Source organism: Myxine glutinosa, chromosome 1 (genome assembly GCF_964187855.1).
Source record: "Myxine glutinosa chromosome 1, kmMyxGlut1.1, whole genome shotgun sequence".
NCBI lineage: Eukaryota > Metazoa > Chordata > Myxini > Myxiniformes > Myxinidae > Myxine > Myxine glutinosa.
Window position 1 is genome coordinate 351,467,931 of NC_136261.1, and position 20,225 is coordinate 351,488,155.

General features: G+C 51.1%; 1 protein-coding gene across 2 annotated transcripts in view; it reads right to left on the minus strand.

Annotated features, from left to right (window-relative positions):
* Positions 1-20,225, minus strand: part of RAB29 (RAB29, member RAS oncogene family) — a 52,939-nt gene that overhangs the window by 24,688 nt on the left and 8,026 nt on the right. For both annotated transcript variants that reach the window (XM_068098904.2, XM_068098910.2), the window contains exon 3: positions 6,415-6,486. In XM_068098904.2, coding sequence (XP_067955005.1) covers positions 6,415-6,486 — 72 coding nt within the window. The remainder of the gene's footprint in view (positions 1-6,414; positions 6,487-20,225) is intronic.

The following is a 20,225-nucleotide window of genomic DNA, read 5'->3' on the forward strand; positions in this document are numbered from 1 at the left end:
CCAGTGAGAGAATGAGGCACAACTGGGCAACGTCTATCTGAGACTTTGTGGCATGCACCTGCTCATGAGCTACTGTGGTTGTGTGGGTACACTAATGGCTGAAAATGGTATAGTAGAAATTCTAAGCACTGCATTCGGTGGCGTATTGAAAATGTTGAGCGGCAAGAAATGTCCCCAAAACATCAGAGCCCTCAGAATGCTTGTTGAAGACATGGCCACCATGTGTGGCCACCATCTTGTTTTTTCTTTACTTTTTCGTGACATTGAACTCCTATCAGACTCCTCGTGTCTGAAAACATATAAAAAGATGTTTTAATGACGTTTCCATGTCAATTAGTAACCATAATATGGAGAAAAGAAGATTTTACGAATTTTATGGTGGCCATCTTGGATTTTGTCATTTTCTTAAATTTCCCCAAGGGTAAGAGGTCTACACCCACCTGGATCTTATTATATAAACCGTTGAGTAATAATCAACATGAAAAAAAATAAAAAAATACTTTATCCGGCAAGAAGGGGTTATTTGAGAAATGGTCATTTCACTGCCGGACAAGTATACACATTATACTTATGAACACTCCTTATGACATTCCACATTTGTTCTAAAAATTCAAAACTTTGACTCCGCACTTCAAAGTATCTTTTCCCACTGATTAGCATCCCAACTCTGATGATATTGGGAATATTTCAGTGTCTTGCTTTGCTACCTCTATGCAGAAAGGGCTTTTTGACAGCAACTCACCTAGAGAGACCATTTTTGGTGAGAGATCCGACGGTACTCGTCTTTTGATACCATGAGCCCAATCCACTTTTTTTTTTTTTTTTTAATACTTGGGCTAAGGCTCGTAATACAGCTAACTGGCACACACACACGCACACACACAAACATTAATAATTTTGTCTAAAGGTCAGCGTCACCTCTAAAATCATAAATTTTCATCCAATTGACCTGAAATTTCAATTTATCATTTAAGTTTTGTCAAATTTTTAATTAAAGCATCATGAGAATATGGAGAAGGCAAATTAATAATTTGGTCAAAGGTAAAGGTTGCATAAAATCATCAATTTTTATCCAATTGACATGGAATTTTAAGAATTTGCATATTTGGTCAGAGAATTGGTTCACTAATCTTAAGATAGGAGCAGATTGTTTTTTTGTTATTTTAAAATCAAAAGGTCAATGATCAAGGCTGCATAAAAATGACAATTTTTTTATTATTACTGTCATGTTTAGCATACAGTGGAAGATGTCTGAATGCAAACGGACATGGACGAGCTTTGCCTTTTCAGATGCTTTCTAGTTATCCTCGCCAGAGAAGAGGTTATTGCATTCGTCAGTTTGTCTGTTTGTCCGCACAGAATAAATATGATTTTCTCTGCAATCATTGGCCCAATTGACAGGAAATTTTCACTCTAGGTGCAACTCCACCTGCATAAATTTTTTATGATAATTATGACGTCATATGTCACGTGGTATGGGGGCCAACTTGGAAAAAAACGAAAAACTTTGCACCTCTATCTCCGAAAGTGCTGCATATAAAAAATTGACATGGCTCATTGTCACCATGGGGAATAACATTAATGATGACGTCATAGGTTCCTCCATTATGAAGTTCATAATTCTACAAGTACAACACTTCATCCGATCAAGATGAAATTTATTGAGCATGGATAAATAGGTGGAGCAAAAAAAATGACGACGTCAGTCACGTGGTTCGGCTGCCATATTTGTTTCACCACAAAAGCCTTAAAAACCACTAAAAATACGTCCTGGCGAGGGTCTGCAATCTGATTGCTCTTTCTTGTTTGTGATTGCAATGATGCTGTTTGGAATGAAAGTAAAGATTAAAATAAAAGAAAATAGAGATTTAAAGAAGGATCTGTAAATGACGTGAGGGTTTCCACACATGACATTTGCGGATTCGGCATTTGTAGTTTTGGCAATGACACCGTATAGAAACATTCCGCTGCATTAAGCTCCCCTCCCCCCCCCCCCCCACCCCTTCATGAACTGGCTGTCCATGCCTGACATCTGACTAAAGGTGGCACTGGAATGTGGAATTTATTGGTTCATGGTTTAGCATTCGAGTTTTTCGCGTTTTCCTTTGCGTTGTCCTACTACGCCGAATCATGTCGAAAACTCCATTACAAGTGCTTTGTGCCACTGTTTTGCAAGTCTGAATGCTACAGTACTTAAACATCGCTAGAGCACAATAGTTTCAGAAACACGTTTTCGCCTCCACCCTTTTCCCAAATAGACAAGGTTTAAAGCAATTTGGTGTTTCAACGATATGTTTGAGATTATAACTACAAAGGTTAGTCTTTGCATGAAGACATAGCTCCGATGCATACTTTGTACAAGTACAACATGCCATGTCTTGCAAGACAGACGGACAAGTACATGGCATGTTCTGCAAGACAATGGATTAGGCCACAAGTAAATAAGGACTTGTGCTACATACTGTGAGCCCAAGTTCAAATCGCATTTAGTGGCAATTTGTCTCATCATCCCCTTGCATATTATTATCCTGTACAATAAAGCAAGCTGGGTTTTTTGTGTCATGATATAGCACAACAACACAACAACATGCATTTTAAGGAAATTTTCCCTGCTAGAGCGGGAAATTAGCCTTGCGGTCCCCATGACAATCTTCTCCATTTTGCCCTATTTTCTGCATCTCTCCTTGTTAACCCCCTTGCCCGCATTTCTTCTTCCACCATCTTTAGCCAAGTCTTTCTCGGTCTTCCCCGTCTTCTACTTCCTTCTACATTCATTTCCATCACTCTTCTCAACCAGTCACTTTCATCCTTCCTCAACACATGACCAAACCATCTCAACCTGTTCCTCTTCACAGCATCTATCACAGGCAATATTCCCATCATCTTTCGCAATTCATCATTTGTCTTCCTCTCTCTCAACGATACTCCGCACATCCATCGAACCATTCGCATTTCCACCCTTTCCAGCCTTCGTTGCTGCTCTACGTTCATTACCCATGTCTCGCTCCCATAAATCATAACACTTCTCACACATGCAGCATACACCTTTCCCTTCAGCTTCAGCGACACTCTCCTCCTCATCAGCACGCCACTCAGTTCCCGAAACGTCTTCCATGCACATCTCACTCGAGCAACCGTTGCAGAGTCTGATCCACCTTCTCCATTCAGCATGTCTCCGAGGTAGCAAAATGTTTTCACACCTTCCAGCTTCACGCCATCTCCAAGATCCAACTCAACATTTCCTCCATCTGCAGCTCCCTCTGTGCACACCTTACATTTGAATGTAGCTGCCACACTGGTAAATGACCCTCTCAGACCACTACATTTTTGATGAACCCACTCAGCGCACATTGTACATTGAATGGAGTTCACTCCGACACCCTTCCTGCACACAGCACACGGCCACTTCCCAGTTCTTTCCACCTCACCACATGCTTTACCACTTGCCATCACCTTCGTCTTTCCAATATTCACCTTCAGACCTTTTGTCTCCATACATTCCTTCCACTTGTTCATCTTTTCCTTCAGTCCATCCATACTTTCAGCAATCAACACCAGATCATGTGCATACAACAACTCCCATGGTAAACCCTCCTTTACGTTCTGAGCCAGCACCTCCATCACAGCTACAAATAGTAGTGGACTTAGTACCGACCCCTGATGCACTCCCACCTTCACCTCAAACTCACCACTGTTCCCGTCCTTCGTCCTTACAGCTGTGCGCGCTCTTTTGTACATTGCCATCACTACTCTGATCAACCATTCCTCCACTCCTAACTTCCTCAATGCCCATGTCAATACTTTGCGTGGAACCCTACCGAATGCTTTCTCCAGATCAACAAACCCAAAAAACAACTTCTTCATCTTCTCCATGTACTTCTCCTGCAACTGCCTCACAATGAAAAGCGCATCTGTCGTTCCTCTTCCTGGCATAAATCCAAACTGCAATTCGTCGATCTTCACTTTCTTCCTTATCCTCCTCTCCAACATCCTTTCCAATACCTTCATTCCATGCTCTAATAACTTTATCGCTCGGTACGAGCCACACTCCAGAGGGTCACCTTTCCCCTTGTATAGAGGGACGAGGGTACTCAGTTCCCAATCCACTGGAATGCGGCCTTCTTTCACCACCAGATTACAGATCTCTGTCATTCTCTTCACACCCCAACTTCCTGCTGCCTTCAACATATCTCCCACAACTCCCGTTGGCCCTCCCGCTTTTCTACCCTTCATTGCTTTTATCGCTTCCTCAACTTCCTTCTCAGTTATCTTCTCTGCCGGTCCTAAAACTGGGTTACTCTCTATGTTGCCATCCCATTCATTCTCTGTATTCAACAGCATTTCCATATATCTTTTCCATCTTCCTTTAATTCCATCTGGGTCGACAACGATTTGTCCCACTTCATCCTTCAAGCAGCTCACCCCCATCACATCACACCTCTCTTTCGCTATGTGCTTTGCAATCCTGAATACTGCTCTCTGATCCTCTTCCGGAATCTAAGCGTTCTCCGAACATTTTCCTACATGCCTCCTGCGCCTTTGCTACCTCTTTCTTTGCAGCCTTATAACTTTCATGCTCTGCCTCTTCTGCCCCCGAACCCTTCGCCTTCTGCCACTCCTTGAACTTCTTCCTCTTCTCATCAATCCTCTTTCCAACTTCATCATCACACCACCATGTTTCAGAGTGCCTCGGTGGTCCTTTAGTCCATCCACATACCTCACCAACGGCTCCCAACAGACTAGGTTTCATTGACATCCAACCACTTTCAAGCTCAACCACATCATCCTCTACCCTACTCAGCCTCTCTTTTAATGCCTCCCTTACTGTCACCTCTTTCAACCTCCACACCTTCATTCTCGGTTGGTACTTCACCCGCCGAGCTTTCCTCGCACCTTTCACCCTTATGTCGCAGACAACCAAGTGGTGCTGTGAAACAGCCTCCTCCCCCGGGATCACCTTTGTGTCCTGGAGGTGCCCCCTATCTCGCCTACGCACCATCAGGTAGTCAACGGTTGTCGTCGACCCACTTGACGTGTATGTAACAAGCTTATTATCCTCTTTCTGGAACTGAGTATTACAAATCAACAAATCAGTTCCATCAGCAAACTCCAAAATCCTTTCACCTTCTCCATTTCTCACACCATATCCGTAACCCCCATGAACTCCCTCAAAACCATCCATACTCCTTCCCACATGTCCATTCAGGTCTCCTCCCACCACAACAACTTCCTCATCTTTCACGTTTTCCATCAGCTTCTCTATCGCACACCAGAACTTGTCCTTCTCTTCATCACTTCGACCAACCTGCGGAGCATATCCCGAGATGACGTTCACCAAGAGCTTTCCAACCATCATTTTCACCATCATCAACCTATCACTCACTCTAGTCACACTCACCACACTGTCTACAAACTCCTCAGAAAACATGACACCAACACCATTCACGCCCTCCGGGCACCCTTGCCACACAAACTTGTATTTCTGTCCCTGCCTACCCTTCACCATTCTCACACCACTTCCCTTCCATCTCGTCTCTTGCACACAACATATGTCCACTCTTCTTCTGACCAATACTTCCACCACTTCTCCTGATCTCCCTGTCATTGTCCCTACATTCCATGTCCCAAACCTCAGAAACCGATCTCCACTTCGGGCTGCACCCTGCCCATTTGTAGTTGTAATTGTCATGGTTCTCTTTTTGAGGCAATGTTTTTATGGCCGGATGCCCTTCCTGACGCCAACCCTCTTAGTCGTCTCTTACGACACGCAGGGATACGGTGTACCTATTCTGACCAGGGTACACACTGGGAAACGTTTAAAACATGGAAATTCTGGGGGGGGGGGGGGGGGGGGGGGGCGGCGTCAGCATCACAGCTGCTGTTTAAACATATTCCAACAATATCCAAACAGAACCATGAAAACCATGAAAAACAATCTGGGAAAAGTCTCCAAGCGAGAACGTGGATTTGAGAAATAAGGAGCAGAGGCGGAAGAAAAACCAGATACAGGGGGCGGGGCACAAGTCGAGACGAGGAGGAGAGCGAACAAGCACGTGTCCGGGAGGAGAGAAAGAATCAATATAGAATTCTTTGTCTAGGGAGGTGAGGTGAGGGGGAGAAAATAAAATAAAAGAAACAAGTAATACAGCGAAGGAAAGAACTTAAATTGACAAAACACCGACGGGGGGGGAAACCTTAAGTTGCCAGGCCTCGCACGAGGTACGACCCAGAAAACGATTAATTACACACAAGTTTGTACGAATTACAAACCAATACTAACTAGAAACACACAATAACACGTACACAGTAAAATAACCAGTGGAAATTTGACAAAGACAAGAATGGGAAAATACTTAAACTTTGATGCCGTGTGTCATGATATAGCAAGAAAAATAAATAAATAAAGCATCATACCTGCCACATCCCAGAGCTGCAAACGGATTGTCTCCATGTTTGACCACCGCAGAACTTTCAGAGCAAAGTCGACTGCAAAAACAGAATGCCACATGCGGTCACCATGTGACGTTTCCTCAACAATGCTAGTAGCTGGCCAAAAGTTAGCCAGAACACTGCACCAGTGCCAAGAGTCAGACATTATGAACAACATATTATAGAATAACTTCAGTTATTACCAAATAAGACAAGCCCATTATGTGTGACCAAGCGAAGAAAGCTAAACATATCTAGCGTAACCATAGTCGGCTTGTAGAAGGATCGATACAAAGATATTGATAACTCAGTCAAAACCATCAAATACTAATTATTTTGGATATTAAATACAAATAACTGCAAACCTTAACTAGAAGGGCACTCGGTAGAGCGCATACCTCCGCCAGCCTGAGCAGTCTACGTTTTGTATCCCACCAATAGGCTGGGTCTGGATTCAGACCTGAACTAAAATTTAACCAATTCTTCCTTGTCACACACCCAATCCCTCCACCAAGTTTCGGCCGAATCCGTCCACAACTTTGAGATATCCTGCTATGTATCGTTTTGGCCCTGTCTCCCAATGGTGAATAATCATTTAAAAATTCTACTAGCCGGATCCGCATCCGGATCCGGATCTTCACCAAATCTAATCATTTCGTCCTTGTCACATACGCTACATCTCTGCCAAATTTCGTCCGAATCCATCCACAACTTTGAGATATTTTGTTCACAAACAAACAAAGGGTGAAAACAACCTCCATCCACCTTTGGTGGCAAAGGTAACGAGTTGGTTAGATGACAAGAACAAGCAGATTAGATTTTGGTTCAGGTCCGAATCCAGGCCCGGCCTATCAATGGGATACAAAACATCAACTGTTCAGCCTGGACGATGTATGCACTCCACCGAGTGCTGTTCTAGTTCACCACATTTTGTCATATCTCGTCCACATTGAGAAATGTCATGCTGTAGCGGTTGCCGCTGAACATACACAATCGCCTTACACCTGCCGAGGACGCAACCACAGAGCGATTGCTGTGCCGGGCTCGCCCAGACCGCCCGGAGACGCTCAGTCTCGTCTTTCCCGGGCATGCCCGGACTCGCCTTTCCCGGGCTCGCCCGGCCCGTTCGGCGACACCCAGTCTCGCCGTTCCCGGGCATGTCCAGGCACGCCCGGCCCGTCCGGCGACACCCAGTCTCGCCGTTCCCGGGCATGTCCAGACTCGCCCAGGTCTCCCGGACACGCCCAGTCGCGCCTTTTAAGGGCAAACGCTCCGGCATGAGATATTCGAGTGCTTGTATATAATGCTGCCCAATAAACGGGCTTTTCAGAGTACCCGAGTTGATTTGATGCAATAAAGAAACTCAGACGAATTCCAGCTTTTTGTCGCATCCATTCTTTCGATTTGAGTTGGAGCACAGCTCCTTCATTGGTGAACTACCGACATGGACACGGCAGTTGCCCTCAAACTGCCTACCTTCTGGGAGGCTCACGCGCGGTTTGGTTTGCCCAGGCGGACTCCCAGTTCGCCCTGCGAGGCATCACCGCCGACGACACCCGCTTCCATCACGTGGTAGCAGCACTCGGCCCAGCCACCGCGGCCCGCGCCCTCAGCCTCCTCCAGCACCCGCCAGCCACTGACAAGTACGGCGCGATCAAGAAGCTCCTCCTCGACGCTTTCGCCCTCTCATCGGCGGAACGCGCACGGCGCCTGCTCAACCTGCCCGAGCTCGGCGACACGCGCCCGTCCGAGCGAATGGATTACATGCTCTCATTGCTCGGGGAGCACGCCCCGGATTTTCTTTTTCAAGAGCTGTTCCTCCGTCAGCTGCCTAGCCAGGTACGCCTCGCCCTGGCAAGCACGCAGATCACGGATCCCCGCGCCCTCGCCAGGGAAGCCGACAAGATCTCCTCGGCAGGCCAACGCATCGGGGCAGTGACCTGGAGTCCGCCGCCATCCGAAGCAATGCCCATGGTGCCCGAGCACCCGGCACGGTCGGCGGCCGAACTGCCGGTGCAATTGGTGGCCGCTACCCCGCGCCGACCGCCTCCAACACGACGACCCGGGCCTACACCTGACCAGGCGTGGTGTTACTACCATGCCAGGTTCAGACAAAAGGCCCGGACATGCCGACCCCCGTGCACTTTCGGCAAGTCGGGAAACGGCCGGGCCGGCGTTCATTACCAGCCATGAGCGCCGGCCACAAGGGCAACTTACTTTTTATCAGGGACAAAGCATCCGGACAGCGCTTCCTGTGTGACACCGGCGCCCAACTGAGCGTCATACCCGCCTCCGATCAGGACAGGCAGTCCGCGGTTTGCGGCCCCTCCTTGGTGGCGGCCAACGGATCGGCCATCCGCACCTTCGGCCCGCGCAACGTCACCCTCTGCTTCGGCAGCCAGCGCTTTCATTGGACTTTTGTGACCGCAAGCGTGCCCATGGCTCTGCTGGGCGCCGACTTCCTCTGCGCACACGGGCTGCTGGTTGACGTCAAACGGCGTCGCCTCGTCAATGCCGAGACCTTCAGCTCCCTGGCATGCACGTTGAGCAGCTCCGCGCCGACCGAGCTAGCATGCGCCCTCCCAGCGGCGAACGGGTTTGCTCGCCTGCTCGCAGAGTTCCCAGCCCTCACACGGCCGACGTTTTCGGCCGTCGCGGTACGACATGGTATCGAGCACCACATACCAACTACGGGCCCGCCGGTCTACGCCAGAGCCCGCCGCCTCGACCCAGCCAAGCTCGCCGTGGCCAAAGCCGAGATCGACGCTTTGGAACACCTCGGCATTGTGCGGCGCTCCGATAGCGCGTGGGCTTCGCCACTACACATCGTACCGAAGCCGGGGGGCGGCTGGCGCCCATGTGGCGACTACCGCCGCCTTAACGACGTTACCACCCCCGACAGGTATCCGATCCCGCACATTCAAGACTTCTCCGCCCGTCTGGCAGGACGGGTCATTTTTTCGAAGATCGATTTGATACGGGGATACCACCAGGTACCTGTCAGGCCGGCCGACGTCCCAAAAACGGCCGTCATCACGCCGTTCGGCTTATTCGAATTCCTTCGAATGCCATTTGGCCTCAAGAACGCGGCTCAGGCGTTCCAGCGCTTTATGGACGGCGTGCTGCGCGACCTGCCGTTCCTCTTCGTCTACCTGGACGACATCCTCGTCGCCAGCGCGTCCTGGGCCGAGCACCTCCTCCACCTACGAACACTGTTCGGGCACCTCAGCGAACACGGCCTAATCGTCAACCCGGCCAAATGCCACTTCGGCACGACGGCTGTTGATTTTTTGGGCCACCACATCACCAAGAACGGGGCCGTGCCGCTGCCTACCAAGGTCGAGGCCATCACCGCGTTTCCGCGTCCCCGCTCCATCAAGGCCCTGCAGGAGTTCCTCGGAATGGTGAATTTCTATCACCGCTTCGTGCCCCGCGCTGCTCAGCTCATGCGGCCCCTCTACGAAGCCCTCCAGGGCAAGCCGGCCAAACACGACGTCGTCTGGTCCGCAGCCATGGACGCGGCATTTACAAGCTCAAAGCGGGCCCTCGCCGACGCAACACTGCTCGCTCACCCGGTGCTCAACGCTCCCATCGCCCTCACCACGGATGCCTCCGACTACGCGGTGGGCGCCGTACATGAACAACGGGTGAACGGGGTTTGGCAGCCACTCGCTTTTTTCAGCCGGAAACTCCGGTCGAACGAGCTCAAATATAGCACGTTTGACCACGAGCTCCTCGGTCTACACCTGGCCGTTCGCCATTTCCGCCACCTCCTGGAGGGCCGACCCTTCATGGCTTTCGTCAACCACAAGCCATTGGTCTACGCAATGGCCAAAGTCACGGAGCCGTGGTCGGCCCGCCAGCAGCGCCACCTCTCCGCCGTGTCTGAGTTTACCACGGACATCCGGCACGTCGCCGGCAAAAACAACGCCGTGGCCGACTGTCTTTCTCAGGCCAGCGCGAATGCGGTCCACCTCGGCGTGGACTTTGCGCTTATGGCGGCGGACCAGACCACCGACACCACGGTGCAAGCCCTCTGGGCGGCGGACACGGGCCTCCGCCTGGCCGACGTCCCCTTCGCGGACACTGTCCTGCTCTGCGACGTCTCCCAAGGCCAGCCTCGCCCCATCGTGCCCGTTACCTGGCAACGCCGCATCTTCGCCTCCCTCCACGGCCTTTCCCACCCGGGCCGGAAAGCTTCCCAGAAGCTGGTGTCGGCGCGATTCGTCTGGCACGGCCTTCGACGGGATGTCCACGATTGGACCAGCACCTGCACGGCCTGCCAACAGGCCAAGGTCCACCGACACACCCAGGCCCCGCTGGCACCTTTCACCGTGCCCGAACGGCGTTTCGACCACGTCAACGTGGACCTGGTGGGCCCCCTCCCCCCATCACGGGGTTTCACACACCTGCTCACCATGGTGGACAGGACCACCAGGTGGCCGGAGGCTGTTCCGCTAGTCTCCACCACCACCGCCGACGTGGCGCAGGCTTTCATCGCCACCTGGGTCGCCCGTTTCGGCGCACCGGCGGCCAACTCTTCGGACCGCGGGCCGCAGTTCACCTCCGAGCTGTGGGGCGCGGTCGCCCGCAACCTGGGGGTCAGGCTCCACCGTACCACGGCCTACCACCCCCAAACCAACGGGTTGTGCGAGCGGTTCCACCGTTCCATGAAGGCTGCGCTCATGGCCGGCCTTCAGGACGGCGGCTGGACCGACCGGCTACCGTGGGTCCTTTTGGGCCTCCGCACGGCCCCCCAAGGAGGACCTCCGGGCGTTCACCGCCGAGCTGGTCTACGGCCAGCCCCTACGCGTCCCGGGCGAATTCATGCCTGATGCCACCAGTCCCTGGTCCGCAGCTCGCCAGCGCTCGGACCTCCAGGAGACCACCCGACGGTTTGCCCCCGTGCCAACGTCCCACCAGCGCTTCGCACAGCGGAGTACGTTTTCGTGCGTCATGACGCACACCGGGGGCCACTCAGGCCACCGTACGACGGACCCTTCCGGGTCCTGCGACGGGACGACAAGTCCTTCGTCGACGTTGGCGGCAGGTCGGACCGGATTTCGGTGGACCGCCTCAAGCCGGCGCACGTGGACATCGACCAACCACCTTGGTTGGCCCTTCCTCCACGGCGAGGCCGCCCCCCGTCCACGGTGCTCCCGCTCGACCACCCACCCCCACACCGGACCCCCCCCCACGACCCTCCAGGTGTCGCTTCGGCCGGGTCATCAGGACCCCCCTTAAATTGACCCTGCCGGTGCAAGTCGATTCTGGGGGGGCGTGTGTAGCGGTTGCCGCTGAACATACACAATCGCCTTACACCTGCCGAGGACGCAACCACGGAGCGATTGCTGTGCCGGACTCGCCCGGCCCGTTCAGCGACACCCAGTCTCGCCGTTCCCGGGCATGTCCAGGCATGCCCGGCCCGTCCGGCGACACCCAGTCTCGCCGTTCCCGGGCATGTCCAGACTCGCCCAGGTCTCCCGGACACGCCCAGTCGCGCTTTTAAAGGGCAAACGCTCCGGCATGAGATATTCGAGTGCTTGTATAAAATGCTGCCCGATAAACGGGCTTTTTAGAGTACCCGAGTTGATTTGATGCAATAAAGAAACTCGGACGAATTCCAGCTTTTTGTCGCGTCCATTCTTTCGATTCGAGTTGGAGCACAGCTCCTTCATTGCTATATATATTGCTGCAGTTTTGAGATTGTACATATGACTTCAATAAATGCTAAAGGTTTGCCCCTCATAGTTAGTTCCACGAGCAACACGGAGGCCCACTTGTAGTATTAGTTATGTCATAGTATGTGTAAGTATAGGCCATTTCCCCCTATTAATATCTGTGTCGTGTAAAGACATGAGATTAGGTCCCGTTCATTTTGCGTACACCCTCTAATTCCACCTCGATGGGCGGAATCCATCCCGCACCCCATTTGGCTGCCCGCTCAGTTTGTTACGCATTGGCTGTCCACTAGTCGAGTAACACGAGGTAGGCCTGAGAAGGAGGAGTGTGGGGTCGGTGTGGGGGCGGCGTTGAGATCGGAGCATCAGAGGCGATGACGGTAAGAGCCACCAGCCAATCAGGGCTCTAACGGCATGGTGTGAGAGGGCGTGGAGAGGCGCGTCTGGCGAGTTCGAGAAGGTTAGCGGGGCGTGCCTATATAAGTCACTGCACAAAGCCCTTGAACAGGACTGGTTGAAAAGGACTTGTTGGGAGAGGGCTTGGTGCGAGGACTTATGTGAAGGACTGGTGGAAAAGGACTTGTTACAGACAGGACTCGCAGAGGAGAGAAAGGACTTACCAGCAGAACTTTGAGAGCAGAGGACTTTTACAGCAAGCGCATATCAAGAGGACTTTGAGGGAGAAGGACTTGGGAGAACTTCATTGCGATAGCGCTTTGAGGCTTTGAACTGTAACTCGCCCTATTACGTACGTGCCAGAGGGGAAGAAGAAGAGGCGTTGGCGGTACGAGTACGCGGCCGCGGTATGAGTACGCGGCCACAGCTGAACGCGCCAGTGGCGAATAGCGAATGTTCCAGCCACGCGAGTAAATGCGGCCATAGCCACCAGTGATAACCTCCAACCGCACCAAAGCCCACCCCCCTACCGTTCGCCCCATAATAACCCTGTGCGTCCAAATGGCGCGCTACGAGCTCCTGCCTTCTCCTCTTACCATCTGCACGGGATGAGCTGGAGACCGGAGGGAGCTGCTCGAGAGCCATCCCTGGATGCGTGGACCATCATTCTGCAGCTGCAAGCCCCGTGTGAGTGTGTGTGTGTGTGAGTGTGTGTGTGTGTGTGTGTGTGTGTGTGTGTGTGTGTGTGTGTGTGTGTGTGTGTGTGTGTGTGTGTGTGAGACGGGCCCGTTTGTCCTGGGTATTAAGTAAGACTGTATAAGGCTGCACTGTGTCCCCTTTTTCTGGAATCATTGTATAGTGTAAATAAACCTGTTATTCCTTTTTCCAATTTGATCGCCTCTGTGATTTCGCCATTGACCAAGCGTGGCACGAATAAGAACCGCTTGAATCGGGGTCTAGTGATTAATAATCGCGCGAGTCACGTGTACGCAAAACCGCTTGGCGTATCAACACACGTGGTTCGTGCGGGGCTTATTTCCTCGCTTCAGGGCAGCGCGAGTAATTAGGTAATAGCGAATTTTAGTCCTAATACCCTATTTCGCGCTGTCCGGAAGGGACGTCATAGGTCCCGGGTCCCGCCAGGCCAGTCAAACACAAGGGGACTAATCCCCCCTTGGTAAGGGGAGAAGGGCGGTGACAGATCCGCAACAATATATTTTGTTTTTTTGGCCCTATCTCAATGGTCACGTCAAGTGTGTGTATATGTATATGTATATATATATATATATATATGTATATGTATATGTATATGTATATGTATATATACACAAAGAATTAAGTTAAGCACCCCCCCCGTTTTTTTACAACCTCGCACATTACAAGTTTGTTGTCGTCAAAACAGTGTAATATACCCATGATATTGCCATATTTTCTGGAGAAGTGATATTATGGTCACATAAAAACATAACAATCATGCCGTTTTCAATATTTTATTCTGAATAATTTAAGGTGAAATTTTTTGGGAATTTTAGGCATAGTTTCACCTCAATTTAAGTATGGAGCTATAGGTCCATCACGGACAGTGTGGATGACGTTTATGTTTTCTAACGTACAGTCATTGTTCTGAGAAGACCTCTAGCGATCTTTGCGTCAATAACGTGTGTAGGACCCACGTGATCGGATCACTGACTCAACCCTACGTCTCATAGACCCTGTAAGCCGTCGTATGCGTTGCTGTGGCAGGTTGAACCCCCTCGAGCACGTTCGGGACATGTTGGGACGACAAATTGCGAAGATGGTCCCTCCAATAGCCAATCTGGATGAATTGGAACGTGCATTACATCGGGAATGGAACAACCTGCCACAGCAACGCATACGACGGCTTACAGGGTCTATGAGACGTAGGGTTGAGTCAGTGATCTGATCACGTGGGTCCTACACACGTTATTGACGCAAAGATCGCTAGAGGTCTTCTCAGAACAATGACTGTACGTTAGAAAACATAAACGTCATCCACACTGTCCGTGATGGACCTATAGCTCCATACTTAAATTGAGGTGAAAATATGCCTAAAATTCCCAAAAAATTTCACCTTAAATTATTCAGAATAAAATATTGAAAACGGCATGATTGTTATGTTTTTATGTGACCATAATATCACTTCTCCAGAAAATATAGCAATATCATGGGTATATTACACTGTTTTGACGACAACAAACTTGTAATGTGCGAGGTTGTACAAAAACGGGGGGGTGGGGGGTGCTTAACTTAATTCTTTGTGTATATATATATATATATGTGTATATATATATATATATATATATATATATATATATATATATATATATAAATTGTTGCGGAGATGAGGACTGTATATTTTTTGATTGTGTGCTGTACTATTATTATTATTGTTTATTCTGCGCCCCCCTACCTCCGGAGCTGTGTAAAGGTGAAAGGGCATCCCATAATTAGTCCACAAGCATACACATCAGCCAAGTAATAGAATACCCCTGTTGATAGTTATCTCTTATTCTGTGTTTTAGGGTAAGGCTGTGTCTCCCATTAATTGAAGTACTCCATTGCACCAGTGAAAGAGAATAGATCCCCTTTCATTCCCATCCCCAAAATCTCCATTCCCTTTTACATCCCCTCTCGTGATTGCCAAGCCTCGATTGCCCATATTACCTCCCCTCTCGTCATTGCTGAGCCCTCGATTCCCAATCACCTCCCCTCCAATAACCGCCATTGACCACGAGGCAGGGTCGGAGAAGAAAGGCGTGTCTCCACCTCGTCATAGAGGGGAGGAGGGGCGTACCGGCCCGTCGTCATCGAGGGCGGAGCCCGAGGGTCGCGCGACCAACCAGGGCCGAGGTGAGCACCCCGATGGGCGTGTCCAAAACGCCGGCGGCTTAATCGCTGGAGGCGCTATAAAAGGCGCACGCAGGAAGTGAAGAGTGAGTCGGTTGCCAGTAGAGGGTCCGTAAAGAGTTGGTCACAAAGAGTTGGTCACAAAGAGTTGGTCTGAGTTGGTTGAGAGTCGGTCGTCAAGTGGAGAGTGGTGAAGAGTCAGTCAGTAGAGGTGGTGGTAAAGAGTGAGGGACCAAGAAAGAAGTGAGGGTTTGGACCAGCGAGTCAGACAAGTCCTGGGAACGCAGCGGAGGCCGCAGCAGCAAGAACACCCACAGCCACTTGGGGCCTGGACGGCGGTTTGGAGCAGGACCGTAAAGGAACGGCGGCTGCTAAACGCGCCGGTTGAGCTGCAGGACCCCCTTGGACCTTTCCTCTCCCTCCAGCCATCCACCTCCTGCCTTTCCATCCTTCTTGTATACGTGAGTTTGTTTTGTTTGTTCTGTCCCTGGGTATTTAATTAAGTCTGTAGGTAAGCTAAAATTTGCACTGTGTCACCTGCATCTTATGTGTTGTAAATAAACCTTGATTGCTCCTTTTTGCTTGTGTAAATAATAAATCCAATTACTCTTCTGTCCGTCTATTCGTTTTATTCCTTTTCCTCTTGCATTTCGTCGTTTCAGTCTTTTCCCAGATTGGGCAGCTGTGGTGCGATACGGCCAAAGTTCTGGGTGAATCGGGTGAGTCAGGGATCCTGTAACGGTCGCGGCAATACCACCGCTCGGTAAATAACATCTTAATCCGCGATCAGTAACAATTGGTGTCTGGGAGTGAGATTCGGGGCCCGAACCAAATTTTTAAAACATCTAAAAAAAAAAATTTGGTCAAAATTTGGAGCGGCCGAAATTTGTTTTGTTTTACAAAACCTGAACTTTGAAATCGCGCCATGGCTGGTCAAGGCGACGGGATGCCGGTGGGAGAGATAGAGGGGTTAGGAGTAACCCAGGATCAAATGGAGGGGAGCGATGAGGAGGCGGTTGAGGGTGTATCAGGTGCACAAGATGGCGTCGTCGCGCACATGGTTGTTGCGGCACCAAATTTAGCCGCGCCCATGGTCGCGGTAGCCGAACCCGAGATGCCAATGGATTTGAACCTGTTTATGAAACAGATGATGGCCTTTATGGTAAAAACAGACGATAATTTCAAAGGGATGGAAAACAGGATAGGGGGCCAAATGGGGGTAATGGGGAACCGGATGGATGCTCGGAGTGAGCAAATTGAAGCAACAATAAACGGAATGAGGGCCGATAGGAAGGAAAGGGAGCAGAGGGACAGAGACCGCAAGTTGGGCGAAAGGGTCCCAGGGGTGCACGAGGAGGTAAAGCGGGTCGAAAAGCGCTGGTTGAGCGAAGCGGAGGAAAGCACGGGTACAATGACGGGGGTAGAAATCGCGACACGGGGTTTGGAAAAGCCGGCGACCGATGAGGTAGAGGGAATTTTATTAAAGCCAACGGTCGCCGAGGTTAATAAAGAAAAAGCAGTGCTGGGAATTAAAATTGAAGAGATGACGGAGGTAGCCCGGGAATTGCAGGGAGAAATGGATTATGTACAAAGTCCCTGCTCACATCACGATGCTGTGCTTAACCCGAATGGAAGTTTGCAGGTTCGCGTGGAGAAAAGGATCCCCCAGGTGAGTCGTGCTGTTGTGTATTGTGCGGGGAGATTTTGTAAGAGGATGTTTAGCGACAAAAGAATTTTCGCGCGCTTGGGATCGAGGAAGCATCCGGGCGTTGGTGAAGGGTCCCGTGTGAGTGGAAATGGCACGCGTGGGAGGAAAAAGTGTGCGTCGGCGAGTGGGTGTGTTATAAAGTGTGGGAGTGAAACAGAGTGCGAGCGAGAATGCACGTCGGTGTGTACGGGGTGTGACACAGGGTGTGAGAGCAATACGGAGTGTACGTGCGAGGGTGAGTGTGACACGGAGAGTAAGGTGGTGGTGGAACGTGTGCGAGAAAGCACACCTGAGTTGGTGGTGGAGCGGGTGCGAGAATGCACGCTTGGAATGGTAGAGGGTGTACGAGGAAGCACACCTGAGTTGGTGGAAGCGCGTGTGCGAGGGAGCACAGGGAAGCGCGGTGTGGTAAGTGTTACGGAGGACGTAACGGAGGAGAGGTGTGGACCAAAGTGTGCGCAAGAGTGTGCGCGAGAGGTGTGGTGTGTAACAGAGAGAGCGTTGGTGGAATGTACGGACGGCGTTGGAACGCCAGGTTTTGTGAGGGTGAAAGGGGTAGCGTATGCTTGTAAGCATGCAAGTAAAGCATCGACGGTAACCGGGTTAGTGGTTAGAGCGACGGATAGCCGATGCGAGCACTCGGTGCGAGGAGCCCTTTGTTGGATGCAGGGCCCGGCGCGGATCGAAGCTGCGTCGCTTCTCTTCGAAGCGTCGTTGCCGATTCGGGCTTGGCCCCGCCCCGCACGGTCGAGTCCGGGCCTTGTCGGGCCAGGCGACCGGTCCGGTTCAAGGGCGAGTGGGAGGAAGCGGAACGGTGCCCCCTCGTGGGGACGGGGTTCCGACCGGGGGAGATTGAGCCATCGGGCCCGGGACCGCAAGGTGCCGCGCCGAGATGGTGCGTGGAGCCTCGGTCCAACCAAACCACCTCCCTTGAACCGAAAGCCGGACGGATTCAACCTGCAGGCAACCAAACCACCCGAATTCATTGCTCGGCTTTACGAACCGAGTTTAATGATGTCACGACGCACCGAGGCCTGGATATAGTGGACTGTGATGATGATAGTAGTAATTTGATACGAAATTTATAATAGTGGGTAGAATTGGCAGTAAATGGAAAATTTTTGAATTGGCTGAAATTTGGTGTGCCAAATTGATAGTAGGACCTGCCCCATGTGATGGGATGGCCAATCCACCATCCCTCACAAGTGGGGGCAAATGCGCAATAGTTTATGGGGTGGCTATGACAACCGAGCCAGGGAGGGCTTGGTTATATTGATAGGGATCTAGCGAAGATGACATTAGGTAACGTTAAGGTTTAGATAGTGACTGATACCTGTAGTGGGGACGCAGGTAGATTAGAGTGGATGATAATGACGAGGGAGCGCAATAGTTTAAAGGGGCGACTGGGAAGCGCAAGTTTCAGAGGGGAGTAGTTAGATGAGATGATGCCGTGTGTGTGAGGATTGAACAGGTGTGATTGAACAGGTGTGATTGCACAGGTGTGCAACTGAACAGGTGTGTGGAGCAGTGTACGAGGGAGTAGTGGTGATTGCGTGTTGTGCTGACCAAATGGTCCAGGAAGAAAGGAGGGTGCAGGTGGCACCAGGTATGATTGCACAGGTGTGCAACGACAGGTGAATGAAGGACAGGTGTATGGAATAAATGGTATGGAGTATTGGAATGGATGGTCGTGGAGTGAGTATGGTGGAAATTGTGGAGTGGAGTGGATGGTGCGAAGGTGTGAATGGGGGAAGAGTGGACCCCCATCACGGATACCCGGGGCGGGTAGTGGAAGTGTTAGGTAGAGGGTACAGGTAAATTGTGGTTGGATATTGGCATCTGTGGTGCGGGTGAAAGAATGGTCTTTGGATGGGTGCATTAGTGTTGTGGAAATGGCTGGGCGTGTAGCCTGTTAGTGTGTGTAGTTGGTTTGGGCACTCCACCACTGTGAGGATGTCAGCCAGGTGAGGCCGCAGGTGGGCTCTGGGAGCCGGTAGAGTTGTGGATGGGGCCCGAGGATCCGGAGGACGGACCCGGGTAGCCCAGTGCCAGAGAGGGCACCGAGTGGGGAGAGCGCCAGAGGGCCTTCCCCAGGTAGATAGGTTAGGGTAAGGAGCAGGTAAGCTCGGAGGCAACTGCAGTGGTGGAGGTGTGCAGGTGGGTAGACCTGCTGGGAGAGCTACACGTCGCAGCCCAGAAATTGTGCGAGGGCACCGGGAGGTGAATCAGGGGAGTGAGACCCCAAATTGAGAAGCACCACAGTTTGGTCAATGGGAATTGGTTTTTAGAACCCATAGTGTAAGTTGGCCAATGGATTGGCAGGGAAAGACCCCGGGTAGTGTAAAGTGTGTTAAAGTCATTTAGAGGATAGTTAGGAAGAAGGATCTCCTCGCACCATCTGCATCCACTCACCTGAGGTGACAGGTACTCCACACCATGCCATGTTTTGATTATTTTTTACTGTGCAAATGTTTGGATTGTGAGACGCATCATGACGTGGGTGTGACATTGTGCTTTGATGTTCCATCTCTGCCTCCTTATGAGGATTGATGATGAATTTGGTGATGGCAAATTTTGAAGTCGAGGGATTGTGGAGACGAATTTGGTATAGGGGAAATATGGGGAAGACGTGACAGTAGTGACGAATTTGTAAATGTGTAGATTTTTGTACATATGGGGTAAGGGCAAGGGTAGGGTAGGTGACAGGGGGGTGACGTACGGTAGGGACGAGCTTTCTCACTTCGCCCTCCGTACGCATTTCGCCTTGCATTGCCTTATTGATGTGTACCCTTGTGACCTTACCCCTCGCTCAATTGTCTTTCCCCTTTTGTCTCCCACATGACCTGTGCGCCATTGGGTGCCGAGGGGAGCGTGCGTGGGTCGGCCATTGTGCGCCCGAAATTCCCAGAACCAGCTGTCTGCATCGATGCACCACATTATGGACCACATGCCTGTGGCCGAGCACCACTTATGGACCCCATGGGTTGGGGCATGGCCCCTCTGCTGGAACCGGCCATGAGGGCCCGAAATCTTGCTGGCGGACCTTGGCCACAGGGCACCGATGCCCCACAGGTGAACCACACTAGTCGGCCCTGTGGGCCATAAATAAAAAGGACACATTGGGTGCAAGTTTTAATACAAAT